At 46.8% G+C, this 26,536-nt stretch overlaps 1 protein-coding gene across 1 annotated transcript; it reads left to right on the forward strand.

Moving 5' to 3' along the window:
- Positions 1-696: 696 nt before the first annotated feature.
- Positions 697-23,114, forward strand: LOC115457626 (alpha-2-macroglobulin-like protein 1). The gene is made up of 26 exons (XM_030187127.1): positions 697-864; positions 1,428-1,655; positions 3,179-3,242; positions 3,508-3,644; positions 4,076-4,225; positions 4,724-4,915; positions 5,292-5,379; positions 5,787-5,907; positions 6,333-6,558; positions 7,169-7,295; positions 8,176-8,297; positions 8,416-8,467; positions 9,996-10,079; positions 10,236-10,412; positions 12,378-12,459; positions 12,633-12,789; positions 13,864-13,938; positions 15,648-15,810; positions 17,353-17,564; positions 17,869-18,078; positions 18,525-18,643; positions 20,150-20,240; positions 20,390-20,458; positions 21,888-21,990; positions 22,082-22,126; positions 22,936-23,114. Exons 1-25 carry the CDS (start codon positions 697-699, stop codon positions 22,117-22,119), a joined length of 3,255 nt encoding a protein of 1,084 aa, XP_030042987.1. The 3' UTR covers positions 22,120-22,126; positions 22,936-23,114.
- Positions 23,115-26,536: the final 3,422 nt, after the last annotated feature.

A 26,536-nucleotide genomic window follows, 5' to 3' on the forward strand; every position in this document is an offset into this window, starting at 1 on the left:
GTAACTCACCTTAAGCTACCACTGAAAAAGGTGTGAGCAAAATCTAAATAAATACAATATCTGCTCCATATCCAGGGAAGTAAACAAGTTCCATTCTGTGTATAACCTCATTTTGGTTATTTTACCCTGTTTCCTTTTCCTTTCAACTCCATCCCATTACCTTTAATTAAAAAAAAATTCATTTAAACATTTATCCTTACAGGTTATTGCCTACCTCTCATTACAGCATCAGCCCCTCTCCCCTACCTCCAGGAAAACCATTTATGTGGAGATGTGGTGTCTCTTTGAGCCCCACATTGTGAAGAGGAGGGTAGGGAGGGAGGAGAGATGCTGAGGAGCTACCGAGCGAATCCACTTGTAAGTCAGTGAGAGGAGAATGAACTATATACTTTCCTTAGAGGAGTAAGCTCAGTATGCACCTTGGCAGGCCATTCTTATCTGCAACACAGAGCGGTCAATGCAGAAAACTTGCATTAGAGCTGTAAACTGATGGCTGAATGCACAGCTTCTAACACAAACAATGCCTGTATTGCTCGCTGATGAAGTAAGCAAACAAGAGTAGTCTGCAGAAAGGTGGTGTCGATCGAGCCAGAGGTTGTAGAACCTCCATTGAATTTAACAGGTTGCAGCTTGCATTTGTACTGTTTGATATTACCCAAAACAAGGACGCGTTAAGAGTAGAGCTTCTCCTTACAGATGAGGGCCCTAGACCACAATGGTTTGCCCTTGAAGCTCCATCAAGTGTTCCTCGACATAACCGCTCAGTCTGGGCGCCTGGTCCGATACTACACCACCGATGAGAATGGAAAAGTTTCCTTCACTTTGGACACCAACGAGTGGGGCAGTGCAGCGGTTTTCCTCCAGGTGAGCCAGAAGGGATTCTCTTCCAGATCCTGGAGAAGATCTAAGCTAAGCTGGACTTGTGGCACCTATTGCATGGCCCAAGTCAGGCAGAGAGCGGTCAAACTTTGGTAGCCAGCAGCGTCTTTCAGGTGCCACAGTGCATCACAGATTTGAACACTGTTAGAGATGGTGAACAGGTGCAGTCTTTTCCCTCTCTCTCTCTCCTATTAAATGCTTTTATTCCCACACTCTTTGCTCCATCGTGTTTTATGCTCTCTTATTTTTCTTTCCTGGTTCTCTTCCTTTTACCATTACTATCTACATTTCTTTGCCTCCATCTTCTATCACCTTCATGCCATTCCATTTATTGTCTCTTATAGTTATTCTTTCTCTTCCTTATCTCTCTCCATTGTTTCTCTTTTCTTTCTTTTAATGTTGGCATTGCTATTTTAATTATTCAGCTCTCATTTCTATCTCCTGTTTTCCGTCTGGTTCTTTATTCCTCCCTCCTTCTCGCTGCTTCTCCCTCCGTTTCTAGACAGCAGCAAAAATGCTGAAATACATTTGCCGTCCAACTCTTCCAGGGGAGAGTCAATCTAGTGGATCCTCCATATTCCCCCGGTGTGCCCTACGTGTACTATCAGAACGCCTACGCCACGGTGCAGCCTTTCTACTCCAACGTCGAGAGTTACCTGAAAATCCATCGTGTGCGGCGCAAACTGGCCTGCCACCTGAAGGACATTCAAGTGGAGTACACCATTAGCAGGCAGGACCTTCAGCACCACGCTAGAAGCTTTGTGGTCAACTTGGTGGTGAGTTTCAAGGAACGGCCATGTTGTGAAATAACGAAGGAAGACAAAAAAGGGAAGAGAGCTAGAGACAGGACTGATCCTGTCCTCCTGTAATTCTCTGATGTTCAGGGTTTTAGCAGCTGTATGTATGCTGCAAAACCTGGAATTTTTTGTAGGCTGTGATCCATTCTACTGGAGCAAGCTAAGAATTATTGAAAGATGATGTTGTATGTGACCTATCCAGAATAAAAAAAGAAACCCAAATTTGAAATTGACAACAGACTGTTGGCTGAGGAAGGGAAACAATTTTTCCAGCTCTGGTACTTCTGATGCAGGCCAGTTTGGCCGAAACACAATTTGTGTCGGGTCTTTATGAAGATCTAATTAAATATTTTTTGGTGCCCTTGGCATGAGATGGTTTGCTTTATGGTCTCCCCTGTTTGTTTTTGTTCTGTGACCTGTCCAGACCACACAGATGGAAAGGATCCCACATAGATTGCAAAGACCACATACAATATTGTCTTTCAACAATTCCTAGCTTGTTCCAGTAGAAGGTATCCAGAGAAGTTGATCAGGAGAGAATTGGTTTTCTCTCCAGACTCTGTTATTGGCCGCTGTAGATATTTTGAATCTCAGCCCAGCCAATGCCGGCACAGACAGCTTGAGGTTCACTCACTGAAGACCAGGGCCGCCGAGAGGGTGGGGCGGGGGGGGGGGGGCAAAATTCCCCGGGCCTAGGCCTCCAAGGGGGGCCTGGCGCCGGGGTCAGGCCACCGGCACTGCAGTTCCTGGTCTCAACTGCCTGCCTCCTTGGCTCCGGGCCCCCTGCATTCGAAGCGGCAGTCACAGATTGCCTCCCTTCGGGCCTTCCCTCCCTGTGTCCCGCCCTCACGGAAACCGGAAGTTACATCAGACGAGGGCGGGACGCAGGGAGGGAAGGCCAGAAGAGAGGCGATCTGCGACTCAAGAGAGGCAATCTGCGACTGCCGCTTTGAATGCAGGGGGCACGGAGCCATGGAGGCAGGCAGGTGAGACCGGGGACTGCAGCGGCAGGGGGAGCGATGGGGGGCAGTAGTGGCAGGGGGCGGAGGCGGGGCGGCCTTGCCTCGGGCCCGTCCTAGTCTCTCGGCAGCCCTGATGAAGACATGTTGCAAGTACAACTGTCTACCTCTCATCACCTGATGGGAAGATGGTGTTTCTCCTAAGCCCCTGATCTTATACCAGAACTGGACAAAACCGAACTCTCTATACTTGACTGCTTCAGTTACTCTGTCACGAATAAATTCTAACGCAATACCACTCTAGTTCTCATTCCGAATATGAATTCTCTACACTTGACTGCTTAACCTACTCTGTCACTTATGAACGTTAATGCAATACCTCCTGTATTTCTCATTCCGGAAATGGCGATCGCCATTACGGAATAATGTAAGCCACATTGAGCCTGCAAATAGGTGGGAAAATGTGGGATACAAATGCAACAAATAAAAAAATAAAATCTTCCTCTCCCCCCAACACCCTCATTCTTCCTTCTATCCCGACAGGTGACTGGGAAAGGAGGAATTGTGGCTTCAGCACATAAGAGGAGAGATGTTCCCAGACTAGGCCGTAAGTTCATTTGCATTCGCTGTGTCCTGAGGGTGGGAGGGCTGTTGAATACAGGGGAGGAGGAGCATGCAATGATTCTTAGGAAAGTCTGTTACCCGGGCGTTGTGACTTTCTAGAGATGTCTGGGAACAGGGATGTCACATTTAGAGATATCTGTGACTAGGGCTGTCAACTTTTAGCAGTCTGTGACAGCTGGGGGATGTCTTTTTAAAGAGATACCTCTGACTAGGCTGAAGTGAAACCGTCCCCTCTCTTGTATCCCCAGCTGTGAGAGGGGTCATCGGTTTCCCTGTCTCCGACTTTGGACCGGCCCCCAGAGTGTTGGCATTTGCTCTCCTGTCTCAGAGAAGAGTGGTCGCCGACAGCACCGTCTTTCAAGTAAACATGTGCTTCAAAAACAAGGTAATATTACAATACTAAAGTATAGACCGTCAGTGACAGAGCAGGGGATTAGAACTGAGGTCACTAATGAGTCTTGATTTCAACTGAGGCACCGAGAGAGGCAAATTGTGCAGGGCATTCATGGGTCCTGCCTTTCCTCACATTGAGCTTCTCTGTGGTTGAGGAACCGGGTTCTATTCCCACTGTGGCTCCCTGTGACCCTGGGCAAGTCACTTAACCCTCTATTGCCTCAGGTACAAAACTTAGATTGCGGACCTGCTAGGGACAAAGTACCTGTTGCACATAAAATGCAAACCACCTTGCTTGTACCACGGAAAGGCAGTATATCAAATGCATGACCCTTACCCTCCATGATCTCTTTGCTCAGGGTCAAGAGAATGAGTGACATTTTGCCTTTCTCTCCCTTTTCTATTTTTTCTGTGCTGCGGCAGGTCTCCCTGAGGTTTTCCGAGAAAGAGGAGCTCCCAGGATCCAGTGTGGGCTTAGAGCTGACCGCGGCTCCTGGATCTCTCTGCGCAGTGCGTGCCGTTGATCAGAGTGTCCTGCTCATGAAACCGCAGGCTGAGCTCTCCAACCAGACGGTGAGTCTCGGAGGAAGACTGAGGCTTCGGGGTTCCCGGAGGTGGCTGAAGGAGGGAGAAATGGATGAACAGAGGTAGAGGTTAAACAGAGAGTCCTGGAACAAGATAGATGGGTACAAGGAGAAGGTGGGTTTGCTAGAATAGGGAACGCCAGGCAGGATAGGAGGGGAAGAGAGCACAACGTGAGTAAATGGAAAGAAGACGGTAAGATGAAAAATGAAGAAAAGGGAGATAGAGATGCATATGGGAAAAGAAAAGTTTAGTGAGGGATATAGGACCACTTGTGATTGGACACAAAACCCACTCGTTCTGGATTGAACACTAAAGAAATTTCAGCTCTCTTTATTTACGAAGTACACATGTTTCCAGAGCATTGCCCCAGTGTACGAGTGACTAAGAGGGACCAACACCCTAACTCCCGGCCAGGAGGTCCATGTGTGGTTCCGGGAAGGCCCCATCTTGTTTTCATATCTACCACAGATTCATGGTCTCTTCTAGGTGTACAACTTATTCCCCTACATATATCGGGCTGGTTACCCTTGGCAAGTCGAGGAGTATGACGATGATCCGTGCTGGAACCCTTTCCTGAGGCCTCGCCCACTTTTTCCCATCGCTTCCAAGGTAGATCAACGCTTCAGTATCTGGAGGCCGTGGTATTCCCCTGAGGTGGATGTCTTCAGCCTATTTAAGGTAAAGGGAGTTCATTTTAAAACTTTTTAAAGAGAACAAGAAACTAGATGGACAGTCATGGAGGAGTGGCCTAGTGGTTAGGGTGGTGGACTTTGGTCCTGGGGAACTGAGGAACTGAGTTTGATTCCCACTTCAGTCACAGGCAGCTCCTTGTGACTCTGGGCAAGTCACTTAACCCTCCATTGCCCCATGTAAGCCGCATTGAGCCTGCCATGAGTGGGAAAGCGCAGGGTACAAATGTAACATAAAATAAAATAAATCTCCTTACGAAGGTGAGACAACCTGGTGTCTGTCTTCCTTTAATGTAAATATCCCCATCAATATTACACACTTGTTTCAAACTTTTCTTTTACTGTTTCATCTTTCTGGCAAACAGGAGGGCGGATTGAAAATCTTAACCAACGTCGACATTAAGAAGCCAACGACGACTGTGACGTGTCCTCCCTGGATTCAACTCCCCAATGGTTCGTATTTTAGCGTTGATACATGAATACTAATAAGGTAATTGGTTAAATTTTCAATCAGCATTTCCTGAATCAAAATACCAACAATTCTCCCCACCCTGTGGTTTCAAAGACACGCTTTGAGCACACGAAAGGTAAGACCTGGACCATTACTAGCATCAGAAAAAGACTTTTTTTTGTTTTCACTAATATGTATGTGCATTTTCTGTTCACCTGACTATCCACGTCCACTCTGTCCATAGTGATTATCCATTGTACAGATGGACAGATAACTGTGGGTGACGGACAGATACTAGAGATGGTTTTTGCGCACACAATAAAGGAAGGCAGGTGACAGCATTGACTCTGATAATGGAAACTGCCACGGACAGATTACGGCATTCAGCTTTCACCCACATATCTTTTAGTAATCCTTGCGGAGATTGCCAAGAGTCCCGCAAGTGCTGAGATGGCCCCCACCACTACCATGCAAGAGAGAGCACGTACCTACTTCCCAGAAACCTGGATTTGGAGTCTGATTCCTGTGGGGTAAGAACATTCGGGTTCTGCAACACTTCTCAGTGGCAAGGAAGCATAAGGTAAACTAGAGACCGATTTAAGGTTTGTGACATCGGAGAAGGAAAAGAGACCAGGTGAGACTGGAAGCTTTTGTGTGCCGTCCAATTTTGGTACTCCTTCAAGGACAGGTCAACAAATTCTCTGATTATAATGGAACAAATATGACTATATTTCACTTTAAATTCACTCTTTGCCTTTCTCTCTACACATAATATATAATTTCTCTTTCTCTTTCTTATCAGAGTTGATGACAGGGCTTAGACCTGAGGTGTCTAGAGACAAAGTGACTCCCTTGCTGTCACATACACAATCTCAGAGGCAGAACCAGGGATTAGAACTCATGTAGCTTGAAGGGCTCCTGACTTTGTGCTTGCTGTGTTGTCTTGGGTTTGCAGGAGTTCTGGTAAATGTTCTTTGCCAGTCACAGTCCCCGACACCATCACCCAGTGGAAAGCCATGACGTTCTGTACGGCAGACGTTGGCTTTGGGATCTCACCAACCGCAAACCTCACAGCCTTCAAGCCTTTCTTTGTGGACCTGACTCTGCCATATTCTATCGTCCGAGGGGAGAACTTCAACTTAAAGGCCACTATCTTCAACTACCTGAGAGAGTGCATTAAGGTGAGGCATCAAATATGAACCTAGCGACATCCGACTCATCTTACACCAGTCCTTAGGGACTTGACGCTTGCATGCGATGAAGATCCCCACTTCTGCTGTCCCCCCACCCACCTCCATATCCCAATTAACTTGGATAACATGACTGCAAAGGCCTTCAAAACAATGAAAACATATCAGCAAAGAAATAAAGATCAGAACAGAAATGGGACCCTAATGATTTTTGGAGGTGGTGTTGAGGTGAATTCCCTTAAATAAATGTATCTGTTGCTAGTCCTGCTGGTTTAACCATGCTGCTTGGTGTGGATCTGAGCATGTGGTCTGCCTGCAGGGCCCCAGCCCTTCTAATGGTGCTGTTCAGATACACGAGAGGGACTTCCTGGAGCCACCTCTCACAAGGTTTGCACACGAGATTCATGTGGTGAATGATTGGGCTCAGCCAGGCCTCGTCACACTATCTTTGTCTTACTACTTGCAGCTCCTCTTTTCTTTAGAGACGTCCAGAAGTGCAATGGGACACAGCCAGGAGCAGCTCAATCTATTCCTAGTGACTGGACATTGCTGACCAGCCCTACTTACAGGATGAACCCATTATTTTCTTCTTGTTATGCAGATCCAGATTACCCTGGCTGAGTCTGAAGACTTCCTGGTGGCCCCATGTGAAAACTGTGTTTACAGCACCTGTCTATGCCAGGACAGCTCCATCACCTTCTCCTGGGATATAACAGCTACTACCCTGGGTAAGAGGCCAGGAAAGTGCAAAGATGCATGATCAGAGAATGAGCTGACCCCATCCTGCACCTCAGAATGGGAAGAGATGAAAATCCATAGAGAGAGAGAGTAGATGTCAAACCAGCCTGCATTGGGGACAATGTTAGTAGGAAAGTGAGGGATACCTGTATGTAAGATTTATATAAATCATATACATTGCTCTTTGAGATCTGAATGCTTCCTAGAATAGGCTGAGCTGCATGTCTGGAGGTCTTGTCGTTCTGTCCGAAGGAGTGTGGCCTCCCTCGCACGTACAAAGCTCATTTTTCTGCATAGCAGCGTGTGCAGGAGGAGGGGGTGACCCCTTTAGGTATCTTATCTGATAGCCAGCATTTAGCATCAAGTTAAACTCTCATTTCCCATGCAGAAACCCCTTATCAGTCCTGGTGAATGCTTGGAATGCCCTCCCGCGGGAGGTGGTGGAGATGAAAACGGTAACGGAGTTCAAACATGCGTGGGATATGCATAGAGGAATCCTGTGCAGAAGGAATGGATCCTCAGAAGCTTAGCCGAAATTGGGTGGCGGAGCAGGTGGGGGGGAAGAGGGGTTGGTGGTTGGGAGGCTAGGATAGGGGAGGGCAGACTTATACGGTCTGTACCAGAGCCGGTGATGGGAGGCGGGACTGGTGGTTGGGAGGCGGGAAATACTGCTGGGCAGACTTATATGGTCTGTGCCCTGAAAAGGACAGGTACAAATTCAATTCAAGGTAAGGTATACACATATGAGTTTGTCTTGGGCAGACTGGATGGACCATGCAGGTCTTTTTCTGCCGTCATCTACTATGTTACTATGTTACTATGGTAGTTTATCTGAATACATTTTTCTAACTGTCTGGTTTCTAACCTCAGGGGAGGTGAACTTCACCGTCAGCACTGAGGCTCTGCACAGCGAGGAGCTCTGTGCTGGGAAGCGGACAGTCGTGCCAGAGAGAGGGCGTACAGACACGCTGATCAAACCCCTTCTCGTCCGGGTCAGTGCCCCTAATATAAAGTCGCATGCACGGTTTGGATTTTGTGTTTATTTCCAAACTTGACCCTGTTCTCTTGTCGTCGTCCCCCCCCCCCCCCCCCCACACACACACTTTACAGCCGGAGGGGGTCCCAGGAGAGAACACACGCAGCTCCCTGCTCTGCACCAGTGGTAAGACTGTGGAGTATAACTAAAAGGAAATACCTGTAGTAACGTAATGTGGGGCAACCAAATGCTTTGTTGCACTTTTAATTAATCAAATATGAATTTATTTAAAAAAAAAAAAAAGCTCCTCAATTGTGATCTGCAGGTATGATGATAAAGAGTTTTTGTTGAATTTTGTATGGGTTTTTTTAAATGTTTTTTTTGTACTTCATTAATATCTTACATATTTTGACTGGTGGCACATCTAGGTTCTTATATTTTTGCTTTAAAGAAATGCGTGTGTTGTGGTATATTTATTTATTACATTTACTACTATTTAACATTTCTAGAGCGCTACTAGGGTTACACAGCGCTGTACAATTTAACAAAGAGAGACAGTCCCTGCTCAAAGAGCTTACAATGTAATAGATAAGAGTGAGACAAATATAGGACAATCAAGCCATTGTGACATCACTGATGAGGTTGGCTCTTAGGCATTGGTGGAATGAGGCATTATGACATCACAATCTCAGCTCTGGTTAAATCACTGCTATATGTAATACTACTACTACTACTTAACATTTCTAGAGCGCTACTAGGGTTACGCGGCGCTGTACAATTTAACAAAGAGAGACAGTCCCTGCTCAAAGAGCTTACAATCTAATAGACAAGTGAATGGTCGGTCTGATAGGGGCAGTCAAATTGGGGCAGTCTGGATTCACTGAACGGTAAGGGTTAGGTGCCGAAGGCAGCATTGAAGAGGTGGGCTTTAAGCAAAGACTTGAAGACGGGCAGGGAGGGGGCTTGGCGTAAGGGCTCAGGAAGGTTGTTCCAAGCATAGGGTGAGGCGAGGCAGAATGAGCGGAGCCTGGAGTTGGCGGTGGTGGAGAAGGGTACTGAGAGGAGGGATTTATCCTGTGAACATTTGTACCCCGCGCTTTCCCGCTCATCGCAGGCTCAATGCGGCTTACATAGTAACAAGAGAATACAATCTGTAGTATCAGAATCAACAAAGGAGGTGTGTGATAGGACAAATGAACAAGGAGTAAATGGGATAGAAGAGGTATGAGAAAAAGGATAGGGATAGGTAAGGCGGTAGAGCGATTAAGGAGAAGATGGGAAGAAAGATGAGTGAAAGATTTTAGTTTCTGGGGGGTTTTTTTTGTGATCCACATGGAACTGTATAGGCTTTTACGGAATATAAAACCGATATGTAATGTAACACATTAGTGTGATATACAGGGATGTGATATGTGTGGATGAAGGAGGGAGGCTCGTGTCGGTGAGATGTACAGGGATCTGAACATCGGTGTGATAATATACAGAGATGTCTGGGTTGAGGGGAAGGGTACCCTGGATGTAAATAAGTGAGGATCCCTGTAAAGGGAAATAAGGAAAGCGGGAATATGAGAACTGTTTCCAGTTAGAAGACCTCATGTCTACAGTTTTGCACTGGTTATGTTTGAAGTGGTGGGGAGAGGGCCAGGACATCAGCAACAGCTTCGGCGTTTCTTGTGTTGGTGAAAAGTCTCACTTTCTTGTTTCTTTCCTGAAGGAAGTACCGTTTTTGAAGAGGTTTCCCTGGTTATCCCTCAAGACATTGTGAAGGGATCAGAGAGAGCCGTTATTTCTGTACTGGGTAACGTATCTGGAGGTTGTGGCACTCATTCCACTTGTACTGCGACTGTAGAGAACCTGTATTTTCCTCTTCGCGTTCCATGCTTCAGTACCTCGTATCACATCGCATCTGCAGACAGTCAGCCGTTTCCAGCATTCCTGTTTCCTCTCCTCTCAGGTGACCTCATGGGGTCGGCGCTGCAGAATCTGGACCGGCTCATCCAGATGCCCTACGGCTGTGGGGAGCAGAACATGGTGACCTTTGCCCCCATCATTTACGTTCTGCAGTACCTGGAGAAGACGGGACAGCTGACTGATGAGATCAGGACACGGGCAAATGGATACCTTGTGAGCGGTCAGTAGATCAGAGAAGGGGGAGTGTAATTCAAGAAAATGCCTCCGACCTTACGTTCCTACCTCAGTTTTTCCAGTGCCTTTCTGGGATCTGAGCTGCATGCTTCTTCTCTGAAATCATCATGAACAAGAGAGAATCAGAGGGAAGGCAGGAGAAATGCTGTCTATTCCTTCCCTGTTGCAGACTTATCCACCTCATAATCGAAAGTGAAAGACGCCCATATTTCGACCTAAATCGGGAGATGGGCGTCTTTCTCGCATGGGTGCCCAAATCGGTATAATCGAAAGCCGATTTTGGGCGTCTTCAACTGCACTCCGTCGCGGGAATGAATAAAGTTGACGGGGGCGTGGTGAAGGCGGGACTGGGGCGTGGTTATCGGCCGAACAGAGATGGGCGCGCTCGGCCGATAATGGAAAAAAGAAAGGCATTTTTAGTTAGAATTTAGGTCACTTTTTTTGGACCCTTTTTTATCACGAACAGGTTCGCAAAAAGTGCCCTAAATGATCAGATGACCACTGGAGGGAATTGGGGATGACCTCCCCTGACTCTCCCAGTGGTCACTAACCCCCTCCCACCAAAAAAAAAGAAGTTGAAAAACCTTTTTTTCCAGCCTGCTCATCCCCAGCTCCATCACAGCAGTATGCAGGTCCCTGGAGCAGTTTTTAGTGGGTGCAGTGGACTTCAGGCAGGTGGACCCAGGCCCATTCCCTCCTGCCTGTTGCACTTGTGGTGGTAAATGGGAGCCCTCTAACCCCCCCCCCAAAACCCACTGTACCCACATGTAGGTGCCCCCCTTCACCATTAAGTGCTATGGTAATGGTGTTGAGTTGTGGGGAGTGAGTTTTGGGGGGGATTTGGGGGGGCTCAGCACCCAAGGGAAGGGAGCTATGGACCTGGGAGGTAATTTAATGTTTTTTTCTATTTTTTAAAAGTGCCCCCTAGGGTGCCCGTTTGGTGTCCTGGCATGTGAGGGGGACCAGTGCACTATGAATCCTGGCCCCTCCCACGACCCAAAGCCTTGGATTTGGTCGTTTTTGAGCTGGGCCGCTTCGGTTTCTAAAACGCCCAGCTCAAAAAACGCCCACGTCCAATACATTTGCCTGGCACAAACCGTATTTTCGAAACTAAAGATAGACTTCCATCTTTTTCGAAAATACCGCCCCTTCACGGACCCGTTCTCGGAGATGGACGTCCCTACACATGGGCATTCGCGTTCAATTATGCCCCTCCACGTATCTCTCAGGGAAACGCATGAGTTCTACACCCATCTCTGCCACTGATTCTCTTCGGTCACTTTGGATTTTGCATGGCACTGCGGAGGTTTTGTGAGTTTGGTTGATATTGCTAATGTCATTTTCAAAAAGAGTTTATTGATCAACAGTCAATACGCGAGTGCAGCCGATTTCTAACTAGCTGTGCATGTTCTCAGTCCCCTGACGCAAGCTACTTTTTTGCCGAAACACGGCCGTGTCAGGTCACCTATGTGCTGCTTTCAATAAAGACTGCTGGTTCCGTTACAAGCTTCCATCTCCTCACTGTGGTTGCTTGTTTTGTCCTCCTCCTGGGGATTATAGATCCTTTTTCTTTCTTTGTGTGACCTTCTGTCACTTTGGCCATATTATGTTACCTTCAGTGCCTCCTATAATCCGCAGTTGTGCCCCACAGACAGGATTTAGAGATTTATCTGTATTCTGTGCAGTTCTATCATGATTGGTGTTTATTTTGTGGTGGAAGTTTGGGGGGGGGGGCTGTGGTTCAAGCATGCGAGCGCTTACTGGTATTTTGTTCTAGGAGTAATGTACATTGAAACGTGACAGCAGATGAGGCCTATGATGCCCAGTCTGTTCATTTACCTCTTCCTGATGTAATGCCACAGGCTACTCAAACTCCAGCTTCAATTCACTTCCCCTCAGCTATTCCGTAGTCTCTTAAATTCTATAGTTTGGTGTCTTTCTCTCTTTCCAGGATATCAGCGGGAACTGACTTACAAACACAAGGATGGATCCTACAGCGCCTTTGGGAGCACCGACGGAGATGGAAACACCTGGTCAGTAATCCTATGGCTGTATGTGACTCCTGTATGGTCACTAGTGTGAAATCTCCAGCTTTCCCTGGAGTATTTCAGGAGTTGCCCTCTTTAAGAAACCGATTCACAGAACTTGTAGTGAGACCAGCCTGCCTTATTCTCTCTCTTGCTGTAAATACCATCTTCTTCTCCAGGCTCACTGCCTTTGTGGCCAAATGCTTCGGCCAGGCACAACACTACATCTTCATTGACGAGAACAATGTGAATGATGCCATAACCTGGCTGGGGAGTCACCAGTCATCCAACGGCTGTTTCGCCAACATAGGAAGACTGTTCCACACAGCAATGAAGGTCATACTGGAAGTTCTTCGTCCCTAGTAGAATCAATGTTGGGGCCCATTTTTGATGGTGACCAGGTCGATGGTTTATGCTGATTACTTAGTCAATAGAATTGTCTTCCAGTGGAAGATTCAAAGTAAAAGGAAGACTGGGAATGGGAACCATACTGTTTGGTGAAACTAAGAAACGTTCCTAGAAACATCCACAAAAATACACACCTCGTGCATCACTGTCATCTTTCCATAGATAAAATAAGACCCAGGGTCTAGTCTGAGGTAGCGCCAGGGATACACACTGGGGATTCACCTCACTAGTTATGTTTATCAGACTTAATAGACCACCTTTTACTGTAACCAAACAGAAAAAAAGAAAACGCAATTGAATAAAGGACAGAAGTCAGTTGGAGGAAAGGGGGAAAAAGTACCTATGCAAAAACAGGTGGGGGATTTTTCATAGGGTAAGAGAAAAGATACAAGAAAGGGACTGAAATATTAGTGAAGGCCCACGGCTTCAGGCGCAACCTTTGTGCATTTAAAACAAGGCCCGGGCTCTAGGTAGACTGCAGCCCGAGGAGACACCTTACACCAACTTTACTGCCCCCCCTCCCCCTTCACCTAGAAAAAGCAGGACCCAGGATTTATGCCCAGAGAATGCACACATGTGATATACAGGAGGCTATCCCTTGGCTCATGGACTTCCGGAGAGAGAATGCACCAGTCACTGTACTGGTTACGTTCAGGAGATGAGACCAGGATGTATGTCTGTCTTAGAATAGTAGATGAGACATTCCACCGAGCTCCCTTCTCCTCTGGGGTTAAAGATTGCAGGGAATCTTTCACATTTCACATAATTAGGAGATGACCAGAGTCAATGCTAAATTCCAGCTGACAGAGAATCAAAATTCAACCCCCACTCCAACTGTGTGCAAGTTGAGAAATAATTTGATTCAGAAAAATCCTTCCCTCTACTGTCCATGTGCCTATCCCATAGTTTGAGAGTCCAGCAGTTTAAATTCAAGTGATATGCAAATGAAAAAAAAAAAACACCTGGTTATGATAGCTGGAGAAATCGCTCTTTTTCTTCCAGGGAGGAGTGGATGATGAGATCTCTCTTACCGCTTACATTGTGGTGGCTCTGCTGGAGGTGGGGTCCCTCCCAGATGTAAGTACGAACAGTTTTATTTATTTATTTATTTATTTGGATTTTGCTCACACCTTTTTCAGTAGTAGCTTAAGGTGAGTTACGTTCAGGTACACTGGGTATTTCCCTGTCCCTGGAGGGCTCACAATCTAATTTTATACCTCAGGCAATGCAGGGTTAAGTGACTTGCCCAAGATCCCAGTTCCCTCTGTTCATTGATGGGTCTGGTGGGGCTCAGGGTTCGGAGGGTGCGTATACCAAGGGCTATGGTGAAAGCAAGTGGAGAATCAAGAGGTGAAGGAACTGGGCGAGACATGAGCCTTGGATTAGGTATGGAGGCTTAACTCCTCAGTCGCACAGAGCTCTAAAGGGCCAGAAAGCAGCAAAGAGTGGTGAAACGGCTGCAACTATGTGTGTGTTTCAGCCTGAAGTCTCTGGTGCTGGAAGCAATAAAACGGGAACCAGAGTAAGTGTAAGAAGGGAAGCCCACTTAGGTGGTTGGGAGGCGGGGAAAATGCTGGGCAGACTTATACAGTCTGTGCCAGAGCTGGTGGTGGGAGGCGGGACTGGTGGTTGGGAGGCGGGGATAGTGCTGGGCAGACTTATAAAGTCTGTGCCAGAGCTGGTGGTTGGGAGGCGGGGATAGTGCTGGGCAGACTTATATGGTGTGTGCCAGAGCTGGTGGTGGGAGGCGGGACTGGTGGTTGGGAGGCGGGGATAGTGCTGGGCAGACTTGTACGGTCTGTGCCCTGAAGAGGACAGGTACAAATCAAGGTAGGGCATACACAAAAGTAACTAGCTCCTAGGAAGAGAAAGGTTCAGTTGACATGCAGTGCCAGGAGAAAGGCACAGTTTTATTTATTTATTTATTTATTCATTCATTCTTGTAGCCCACAATTATCCAAACAGTGTCAGTTTGATGTGGCTTACAGTTAACAGTAATGTTTAAGCTGATGTGGTTAGGGACGAGAGCAGGATTCTGGAGGAGGGTGGCGGGAAGCTTTTATGGCAGAAAACCTGGAGATACCCTCAACTGGAAAGTATTCTTATGTTCTTATGTATGGGGGGGGGGGGGGGGGGGCAGGCTGGGTGAACCAAAGGGCCCACTGCTATTTTAACATTACCATGCGTTTTTTTAATGTGAAACCCGTGCTTTCACTCGCCAACAATGAAAATGAAAATGTTTATCTGATCCATGGTATAGTAACTTCCACTGCACCCAAGCATCAAGCCATGAATGAGTTATGGGGGTCACCACAGAAGTGTGGTAGTTTCCATAGTGGGTCTTGAGTTGGGGTCAGGTTGCCAGCGCTGTCCTCAGCTATCCCAAGGCTATGAAGGGTTAAGTGACTTGCCCAAGGCTACAAGATGCTGCTGTGGGATTTGAACTTGGGCTTTATGGGTCAGTTCCCATCCTGCTGCCATTAGGCTGATTCTCTGCCCTAATCCAGAACCATCGTATCATCTGTTTATTGCATCGATGCTCTTGTAGATGTGCATTCTGGACAATGGCCCCTTGATCTGGTGTCCTTGCTCACATAACTTTAATCTCTTGATTTTATTGGGAGCATTGTATTGGTCCGATCAAGTTTCCTCAACTTGCTGAGAATTTGCTCATCTCTGGGACCAATGCAGGCCTTATTCTCGGAACAGTCGCAGCTCGGACGATCTCTCAGCAGATCCCGGCTATGCATATCTGAAAGGAAACTAACGTGACCCTCTCTTCCCAGAACTCGCTGGTGGTGAATGGCTTTGCGTGCCTGGAAGCAGCAGGGGACACCGTGACCAGCATCTACACACAGGCCTTGCTGGCCTACGCCTACACGTTGATAGGAAATGACGTGGCTCGAGCGACAATCCTGGACCAGCTGGACCAGCAAGCCATCGAGTCAGGTAATCTTGGGAGCATTCAAACTCATGGCCTCCTAGTTAATTAATCCCTGCAGGAGCGACAGACCAGGAAAAGCTGCTCTACCGAGTGTGGCCTGGGAAGCATCGATCATTGTACTTAACTCTCGGCGTTTATACAACTTTGTGAAGGTAACGGAGAAATAGAGTGGAGATGCTGCTTTGAAAAGGTTATAAAGATACAAGATTTCAGATGTGCCAGAGGATTTAATAATTTAAATGAATAATTTCTAATGTGGTAGATTGAATGCATTTTTCAGGATTTTTGTTGCTGCATAATTCTGAGCCATTCAAAGTTCACACTGTTCTCGTAAATTTGTATAGAACAAACTGCAATGGGCAGTACATACTTACCAGTCAAAATATGGCAAAAGGCTTTCCTACGGCAGGTGTTTTCATTCAGTGTGATATTCACATTAAGCAGCTAAAATTATGCACTGAAGACCAGCAGCTCAAAGGCCGGGCCTTGTCTAGCTGGCTGAATATTTTCAGCCTGAAAACCAGTTTCTTAGCGTTGGTCAAGTGTTTAGTTATCTTAAACCCAGCAAGTTTTAGAAAACTGACCCCCTAGTAGCTATTATGTTGGCTTAAGTGGAGGAGTAGCTTAGTGGTTAGTGCAGTGGACCCTGATCTCAGGGAACTGGGTTCAATTCCCACTGCAGCTCCTTGTGACTCTGGGCAAGTCACTTAACCCCCCCCCATTGTCCCAGGTTACAGTACAAAATAAGTACCTTTAAACAGTGGCGTTCCTAGGGGGGCGGACACCCGGGGCTGCGCCCCCCCCCCCCCCGATACAGCGCGGACCCTCCCCCCCCCCCGCGAAAGAGCCCCCCCGGGTGCATGCCACTGCGGAGGGGGGGGGGGTGCCGCAGCGCGCGCCTGCTGCGAGTTTACTAACTTTGCTCGTTCGCTGCAGCTCCCTCTGCCCCGGAACAGGAAGTAACCTGTTCCGGGGCAGAGGGAGCTGCAGCAAACGAGAGAAGTTAGCGATCTCTCGCAGCAGGAGCGCGCGCCGTGGCACCCCCCAGCGGCGTGCGCCCGGGGCAGACCGCTCCCACCGCCCCCCCCCCCCCCTTGGTACACCACTGCCTTTAAATACTATGTAAACCGCTTTGAATGTAGTTGCAAAAAACACAGAAAGGCAGTATATCAAGCCCCATTCCCTTTAATAACCAAACATGAAAAATATCTCCATTTCTCCTTCCCTTTATTCAGCACCCTGTCTGAAAGAATTATTTCCTGATGTTGCTTCCCTTTCAACCTCCCTCTGAGCCCTTGTTCTAGAATTGTATATTATTTATAAAATGGGCAGAGAGAAAGAGAGAGTAATTCCTAGGCAGTTGATTCCTATATAAAAGTGTGCCCTGCCTTTACTGCGGCCCTTAGACAGTGGCATTCTAACTCCCTCGAGAACAGACCAGCTCCAGAATGGCTTCACTTGTGTAAAACAAAGCTCGTGTGCCCAGTGAGAAATGTTCGATTGGTCAGTGCCCGGCTGTGACATGACCTTTGTTTCTCACCCCTCAGATGGGATGTTGCACTGGCGGTACAGCACCCATGTGGCAGAAAATGGATTCTGGGAGCAACCCCTCTCTGTGGACAACGAACTGACTGCATACGTCCTGCTAAGCCTCCTTTCTGTCCAAGATACGGGTAGCATTGATATCGGAAGAGCGTCCTTAATAGTTAGGTGGCTCAGCAGGCAGCAGAACGCCTACGGGGGCTTCGCTTCCACCCAGGTAATGCCCAACCCCATTTGAGGTAAAAAAAGAGAATCCTGGTGTCCATGTAATGAATGAGGAAATCCAGGCTACTGCAGACCCCCCTGTGCTTGGAAAGTTGTGGTGGTGGTGGTGGTGGGGGGGGGGGGGGGAAATCCTGCCATGACTATAGATCCCCATGTGCTTCATATCTATGGTGGGTGAGGGGAATCCTGGCACTAACATAGGTCCCCCCCTCTTAGAAACTGGGGTGTGGGCATCCCGAAGGCAGTCACTTGTTTCCCAGGTTCCCCTTTTATTTCAACCCCTCTCTTTGTCCCAGGACACAGTGGTGGCTCTTCAGGCCCTGGCTAAGTATTCTGCGATGACCTTTCGTGAGGACGGAGAGCTGACTGTGGACGTGACAGTGGATCTGCAGTATATGTTCACAGTGAATAAGATCAATCGTCTCTTGCTGCAGCAGCAGTCGCTCAGTTATATCCCCAGGCAGTACTCTGTCTCTGTGACTGGCGACGGATGCGTACTCGTACTGGTGAGAACTGGTCAGTGGGAGAGAGGGAGGGGTTTATGAGTCTGAAAGCTTTATGTCCCTTTCCAGTAAACAAAATCCACTTTATTACAATAGATTCTCCCACTGTGACTCTCTTACGAATCTACCCAGCATTAATAAACGTTCCCTTTTTCATTGGCAGACACATAGTGAAACTAGAATGCAAAGATCAGGCTGTGTTCGTTTTGTAGGTGAAGTTCTGATTAGACAGGAAAGCGTACTGTAGTGCTGTGAATGAGTATATTATAATACAGATAGATGTAAGAATGAATTAACCCTTAGTATGTTTTTGTATCCATCCATTTGCGCATTTGTGTAACAGAAATAATTTGGAGAACTGATCTGAGTGCGAGTCCAGAGACGGATGTTCTGCTTGACTTATATTTATGTTAAAAATATATTATAATATATATTTCTCTTTATGGTAGGTGACAGGACGATACAATACTCCTCCCCATACTATTCCGAGCTTTGCTCTTGGTGTAGTGACGGAGCCTCATGCTTGCCCTGGCTATGCTGGAACCCTTCTTCTCCACATTCATGCCCGGTATGTGCTGGGCAGACCACTAAAAATTCAGAGGAGAGGAAGCAGACCAAAGGCTATTAAAATCACACCTAGGATTCAGTCCGCACTTTAAAGAATTTGGTGCCAAATGCTGGACCACCGTGAGGACTGCAGACAAAGGGAAGTATGTTTAGTACCTGGGATGTGGTGAGAAACCTCTAATACTCACTCTGGAGTGCGATATTGTGCTTATGATATGTTCTGGCCCCCTACACCCAAAAAAATAGTAATTAACCAAAGAGCACATTTCACGCTATCCGACCTCGAACAAAAAAAGCAACACTGGGCCTTCAAGACTGAGACAACAGGAGTATTTTATTGATAAGTGACCCGACACGGCCCGTGTTTCGGCGTAAAACAACGCCTGCCTCAGGGGTCAGGGTTTGGATGTAAATTGTTTAGAATATATTTCTGTCCAATGCCTCTGAAAACGGACGTGGAAATTCTTTAGAACCAAGCTTGCCTGTCAGAATGGGCAGCCTTGATGTAGGAAAAAAAAAGCCTTGTCTTTTTCAAAAGCAAATCGCTATCCGACCTGCCAGGCTGTCTGTCCTTTAGCTGATGCCACACCACACTGTTCACAAAAATGCAGTTATGTCACGTGACTTGATCTGATGATCGCAGGGGTCCAAGGGATTTTGGATGCAGCTCAGGCGATTTTGGTAGAAGCTCAAGGTGACATACATTCTGATACAGGAGGTCCCCAGAGTACTTAAAATCTAAGGAGCCCTTTTACTAAGCCACGTAGGTTCCTAGGGGTGCCCAGCAAGCGACAATTTGGAGTTACTGCCCGGCTACCACGTGACCTGGGTGGTCATTTCATTTTTTTACTCGTACGCCGGAAATTCATTTTTATTTTCCTGCACGCGGCAGAAACCGGGCGGTAATCATCATTCTATACACGTAGACGATTACTGCAGGGTTACCGCGTGAGACCTTGCCCCGCTAAGTCAATGGGTGACGGTAAGATCTCAGACCCAAAATGGACATGCGCCAATTTTTATTTTGCCGCATATCAATTTTCGGCAAAATTTTTTTTTAAAGGCCTTTTTTACAGAGGCGCTGAAAAATGGATCTGCGGAAGTCCAAAACACGCGCCTACACCAGCGCAGGCCATTTTTCAGCACACCTTAGTAAAAGGACTCCTAAGCCTCTACTTTCAGTCATCCCATGCTTTATGCCTTTGAAAACGTTAATACGTAACGTTTACTTAGGTTTTGACAATTGTGCCCGAGAATTACGTTCAGCAAAATGGAAAAAGACCAGAGGAAGCACACTGAAAAGTGTTAGAAAAACTGAGTAACTGGATTTTATTTCCAAAAAGTACAGTGCAGTCCAGTAAGACTGTATGCTTGGATAATCTCATGCATAGACAAGAAGGATAAAGTCATGTGATATACCAGTGAGAAAAAAAAACCTGTTTGGGTTCAGTAGATAAACAGAGGCTTTTAGCCCACACATCACATCATGCCCTTTCCTTTTTTTCAGGTACAACGGGAGCCGGAGCACGTCCAACATGGCGATCATCGAGGTAGTGATGCTGTCTGGATATAGCCCAGCAGATGACACGAAGGACGTGGTAAGAATCCTCTCTCTTGACATGAGATCACAGTTCTATCCGTGATGCCCCTTTTCGGCCACTTGGCCTCTTTCTCCCATGTTCCAACCCAGACGACACCATCACACCTCCAGAGTGTAATTCTCTCTCTTGTGGTTCTCCCTCTGCAGCTCCTCCAATACCCCTTGGTGAGGAAGGTGGAAATTAAAAGCGCAATTGTCTACATCTACCTGGATGAGGTAAATTCAGTTGCACAGCAGTATTGAGGGTCAGCAAAGAGAAGCCTTTCCATAAGAAGCACCAAGGCACAAAAAAAAAAACAGTGATGACCATCAAATGAAAAAGCAATGTAACCAAGAAGTTCATTCCAAAATCATCTTAAATTATAAAATACTGACCCGACACAGCTGTGTTTTGGCACATGTGGAGGGGCATAATCGAAACGGGCCGCCCATCTCTAAGGACGCCCATCTCCGGGAACGTCTACGAGAAGGGGTGGTCCGAACTGTATTTTCGAAAAAGATGTGCGTCCATCTTTTCTTTCGGAAATACGGTTGGAACCGACCAAATGCCTAGGATTTGGGTGGATTTGAGATGGGCGCCCTCGGTTTTCAGCGATAATGGAAACCGAAGGCGTCCAGCTCAAAAATGAACAAACCCAAGGCATTTGGTCGTGGGAAGGGCCAGGATTCGTAGTGCACCGGTCCCCCCTCACATGCCAGGACACCAACCGGGCACCCTAGCAGGGGCACTTGTAACAATTAAAAAAAAAAGTAAAATACCTCCCAAGTCCATAGCTCCCTTCCCTTGGGTGCTGAGCCCCCCCCAAATCCCCCCCCCCAAAACCCACTGCTCACAACTCTACACCATTACCATAGCACTTATGGCTGAAGGGGGGTACTTAGTTGTGGGTACAGTGGGTTTTGGGGGCGGTTTGGAGCGCTCCCATTTACCAGCACAAGTGTAAGAGGTAGGGGGTGGGGATGGGCCTGGGTCCACCTGCCTGAAGTCCACTGCACCCATTAACAACTGCTCCAGGGACCTACATACTGCTGTGATGGAGCTGGGTATGACATTTGAGGCTGGCATATAGGCTGGGAAAAAGTTTTTAAAGGTCTTTTTTTTGTGGTGGGAGTGGGTTAGTGACCACTGGGGGAGTCAGGGGAGGTCATCCCCGATTCCCTCCGGTGGTCATCTGGTCACTTAGGGCACCTTTTTGGGACTTGTTCGTGAAAAAAAAAGGGTCCAAAAAGTGACCTAAATTCCCGCTAAAAACGCCAATTTTGTTTCGATTATCGGCCGAAGGCACCCATCTCTCCTCGGCCAATAACCACGCCCCAGTGCCGCCTTCACCACGTCTCCGACACGCCCCCGTCAACTTTGGCCGTTTCCGCGACAGATTGCAGTCGGAGACGCCCAAAATCGGCTTTCGATTATACCGATTTGGGCGCCCACGGGAGAAAGACGCCCATCTCCCGATTTGGGTCGAAATATGGGTGTCTTTCACTTTCGAAAATAAGCTGGATAGCCTGCGTCAGGGGTCTGTGACTACATCATTTACTCATATATGAATAGTTGTTCACTATCAAGGTGAAGCTTTCGGTATTCAGAAAAGGCGCACTGTGATCCCCGACTTTCTCTGTATTCTGTTTCTCTTCCTTCTCGTAGCTGAATCACAAGTTCCGGAAATTCTCTTTTTCTGCGAGACGAGACATCGTGGTGGGGAACCTGCAACCAGCGACAGTGAAAGTGTATGACTATTACCAGCCAGGTGGGTAAGGACAGGAGCAGAAACCTCAAGGGTGTGGCTGCTCAGGATTTTCACTCGAGTCGTCACTCTTTATCGTTTTTGTCTTTTGCAGAGGAGAATGCCCTGACTCAGTACAATGCCCCTTGCTGACGAGGAGGTAGGTCTCAAACAAGCTCCCTGTCTACCCTCTGTGGCTGGGAGACCAGCAGCATTTACATTTCAGCAAGTTCAGGAGCAGCACTGGAGGCTCAGTCGGGACTTTATCACTGGCAGTTTATTCGTAGTCAGTGCCCGTCTACCTTTAGATTGTAAGCTCTCTTGAGCAGGGACTGTCCTTCCCCATGTTTAAACTTGTACAGCGCTGCGTAACCCTGGCAGCGCTATAGAAATGCTAAGTAGTAGTAGTAGTAGTCTTCCAGCCAGTGGAACATAATGCCTATAAGTCAGCTCGACTCACTAATCTCAGGTGACTGTTGAGGGTTTTATACTATGGCACTTGTTGAGATGATCTGCTACACCCTCTCCATTTTGGGATGTTCATAAACGCTCAACTAGGAAGAGGAGAATGTAGTGGACCAAAACTTGCCAACAATTTTAAATGGACAGAATGGTACCATCTGTGTTTGTAGGGTCAAACTTTTCTCAAAGGTCCCTGATTATTTCTTTATTCTGTTCATTTTTACACATTCAGTTGGTGAATAAAATAAACGTGTACATCATAAAAACGCATGAGCATCATGAAACCAAAATGTAATATTAATTGGAAACCACCATCTTCAGGTGAGAAGATAAGCAAAAATCACCATTAATGAACAGTAGCTGTTGAAAGCCCAAAAAAAACCTATGAAGTTCTATAAGAAATCTATTCCATAGTCGAGGGCCACTGATCTTAAAAACTCTTTGTTTCGTGATTGCCTCGGACCAACTGGGCTATTAAATTCATGCTTATCTTTTTTTCTTAAATAGGTTTCCATGTATAAAAATTGATCTTTGTTGTATAAAATGCTACAGACCATCACCAGAAGACTCCAGGGAACTGAGCATGATTGTCTAATGCCATGCGATGACATTTTTGGAGTGGCCTGAGAACCAGGGGAACTGGGTGTGATTCCCTCTGCAGCTCCTTGTGACCCTGAGCCCAGTTACTTAACCCTTCACTGCCTCCGATACAAAAACGTAGATTGTGAGCCCAATAGGGACAGAGAAAGTACCTGCGTATAATCAATGTAACTGCTTTGGTTGTACCCCAGAAAGGTGGTATATCAAATCCATGACCTTTTACCCTTCTAACCAGCTAAGAAAACTGTCCTATAACAGTATTGCCAGTCTAAATCCCTCATGACTCCCATCTTAATATGAGCTTGGTGCTTACTGAGAATCAGCTAACTAGGACTGGACCAGTGGTGTAGCTAGGTGGGGCCACGGGGGCCTGGGCCCCCCAAATTTCCTCTGGGCCCCTGGTTTTGCGGATGGGGGTCCCCAACCCCTGTCAGCTGAAGTGTTATTCGTGTCAGTGTCCGGCGCTGCTGCTGCGTTGCCTGCCTTGCTCTGTCTTCCCCTCACATCTGGCGTGCTCCTTTTAGTGCCCCCCACCTCGGGCTCTGGCCCCCTCCCACCGCGAGGTCTGGCTACAGCCTTGGACTGGACCATTGTAAACAGAGTTTGGCAGGTGTGTAAGTGTGAGGGAACCCTGGAACAGGCTGAGCCAGGGAAAAGCAGAGCTAGGCTTGGTTTGCTATGGTGAATTCAGGGCTCTAGTTCCTCTTATTTATTTTTTTTGTTTTAAGTGCGTCCCCAGCTACATTCACACACACCTGCCAGCTAACTCCATTTCCATCTGATAATCTGATGCATCAACCATACCAACAACAGCATAAATGAATTCAAATGTCCTTTGTGATGCGGATCTTTTGCGGTGACTGGTGCTGTATAGGCAGCTTCACTGCAGTGTGGTTTCTGTATTGTAGCAGCACTTTCTCATCCTAAACACCTTACTGGTGAGGTTATGGCTCTGCCCAGCACAGTGGCGTAGCCACAGGTGGGCCTGGGTGGGCCAGGGCCCACCCATTTATGGCTCAGGCCCATGCAACAGTAGCACATGTTTAGTGGTAGCTGGTGGAGATCCCAAGCTCTGCCAGCTGAAGACTTTCCCCTGATAGTAACAAAATTCTACTCTCCACAATACTGGCACCTGCGCATGCTCAGTTTTCAGTGCATGCCTGCTGCAGACTGCCAAGGTGGAAAGAAGCATTTTCCTGCCAGCTGAGATATTTTTTTGGTGGTGGGGGGGGGGGGGGGGGGGGGTGGGGAGAACATTTGGTGCCCACCCACTTCTTACCTAGGCCCACCCAAAATCTGTTGTCTGGCTACGCCCCTGGCCCAGCAGCTGTGCCAGCTCTGTATTTTATCTATGGTGTTTTTAACATTTCTATATAGAGCTGACTTTCTACAGGACACATTAAGGACCCAAATTAAAAGTTCTGGGCAAAAAGGTTAGACCAAATTATAAAAACAACAACAACAAAGGTTAAAAACATGCAGATATTTGTTTGCACAATTTTAAACCAATGCATCTTTTGTCCAAGGAATTCTTTGCTTTTCCTGGAAGGAAAAAAAAAATCAAAGCTAGATCTCTCCAACATCAGAGCCACATTTTAACAATCTTTAGAAGTGAGTCCAAGCACCAGGCTCTCCTTTAAGATATAATTCCTAAACCTGTCCTCAGGATACCCAAAAATGAATATCCATGAGATAGATTTACATGCCCTACCTCCACGGTATGCAAATTTATCTCATGCATATTTATTATGAGTATCCACCTGACTGACTGGGTTGAGAACCTCTGCTTTAGAAATATTCAAACCATACCCTAATCCATGCCCAGTCCTGTTAACATAAGTTTTTAAATCATTTGTTTTAATTGTTCTATTCTAAAGCCCTATTCCCCTAAGCCTCTGGGTACAGCCACTGTCATCAAATGTCAGGCATCACCAGGAGGGTCCTTAGAAAGGGGAGAAAGGGATGACCGTACAGCATTATTATTTCCTGCTACCATGCACATTAAATTTCAGGGCCCCTGACTTTCTCCTAAAGTCAGCCCTGTGATCATCTTACACATTTAGAGGATCTGATCGATCTGTATTAGCTGTGACTTTGTCTCTATGAACTGTTCAGTGTAAGGTAAGGTAACACCATTCTGATATTAGTTATCTCCAGGGATTCTGTGGAAAGTCAAGAGAAGATTCTTAAAGTAACTTAAAATGCTGGAGCCATTAGTAAAATATTTCATTCATAATTATGTTAGGAATCTGAGTAACTGAGGCTTTTCTCCCCCACAGATACAGAATAGGAGAAAAGCTGCCATAAAATCAGCAGAGGCTTTAACTTAACAAATGTTACAACCGGTGGATATTTGAAAAGTATGAAAATGTTTTCCTGCCTGTCATGTGCTTGAAAATAAAATACACAGTAATTGCAACTACACTAACAGCAGTCATGAAAATGTTTGGAAAATTGACATTTTAACTCCATTTGTTGGAAACGATGAATGTTAAATCTTAATAAATATATTCTAGGTTGCAAAAATAATTGGCCAATGGTATCTTCTTGAGCAGATCAGAGGGAACCAGCAACACAGAAAAATGTGGAGCAACAATTGTACAGGCCAGAGATGAAACAACAGTCTTCAATGTGGATTAATACACGGGTTAACAATCCAAACGGGTGTGAATATCAGTATATATCAACTCATGCCAACACTTTTCAAGGGGTGTGCAAAAAACAAACAAACACACAACTAAAAAAACCAATGTAAATACCAATGGAGTAAAATATTATCTGCTGCAACTAAATTGCAGCTTTCAAAAAACATAGTTACAAGGATGTGCAGTGTCTTTTTAATATACTTGCCTCGAGAAGTGCAGTGTAGGCAAATTTTATGCATTGAGGGGTCCTTTTGCCAAGCTGTGGGAAAAAAGGCGCTGCCCTAGCAGCGGGAGCTGTTTTTCCCATGCGCCAGAGCCCTTTTTACCACAGCAGGTAAAAAAACCTCAGGTACACAGGGCCACGCAGTGAGAGAACTCTTACTGCATGGCCATGCAACAGGTAGCCCTTACCACCACCCATTGGGGTGGCGATAAGGGCTCCCACGCTAACCAGGCAGCGCGAGATGATGCCCGATTACCACCGGCCGAGCCATTTCCGTGGGTTTTCTTTTTTGCCCGGGAAGTGACTTGCGCTTGGGGCGGGACTACGGCTGGCAGCAGTAAACCCGCGTTGGGCTTTTGTTCTTGTGATGAAAACAGTAGGCATCTAGGCTCCAATGAAAACCACAATACAGCATTGGAAAAAAATAACCCTCCTCCTTCTCCTTCACAGACCCCTGAAAATTCCACCAGCCCCTACAACTCCCCATAGATCTTCTCCACCCCCCCCTCCCCACAATCCCCTAACAAGAGAGAATGCAAATGTACTTTGCTATTGTCTTTGACAAACCGAGATGGCTGCTGCAGGGGGAGCCGGCTTCAACTTTATAGTCATACCGTTATCCAATCTCAGTGGACCAGAT

The sequence above is a fragment of the Microcaecilia unicolor genome, chromosome 14, assembly GCF_901765095.1.
Source record: "Microcaecilia unicolor chromosome 14, aMicUni1.1, whole genome shotgun sequence".
NCBI lineage: Eukaryota > Metazoa > Chordata > Amphibia > Gymnophiona > Siphonopidae > Microcaecilia > Microcaecilia unicolor.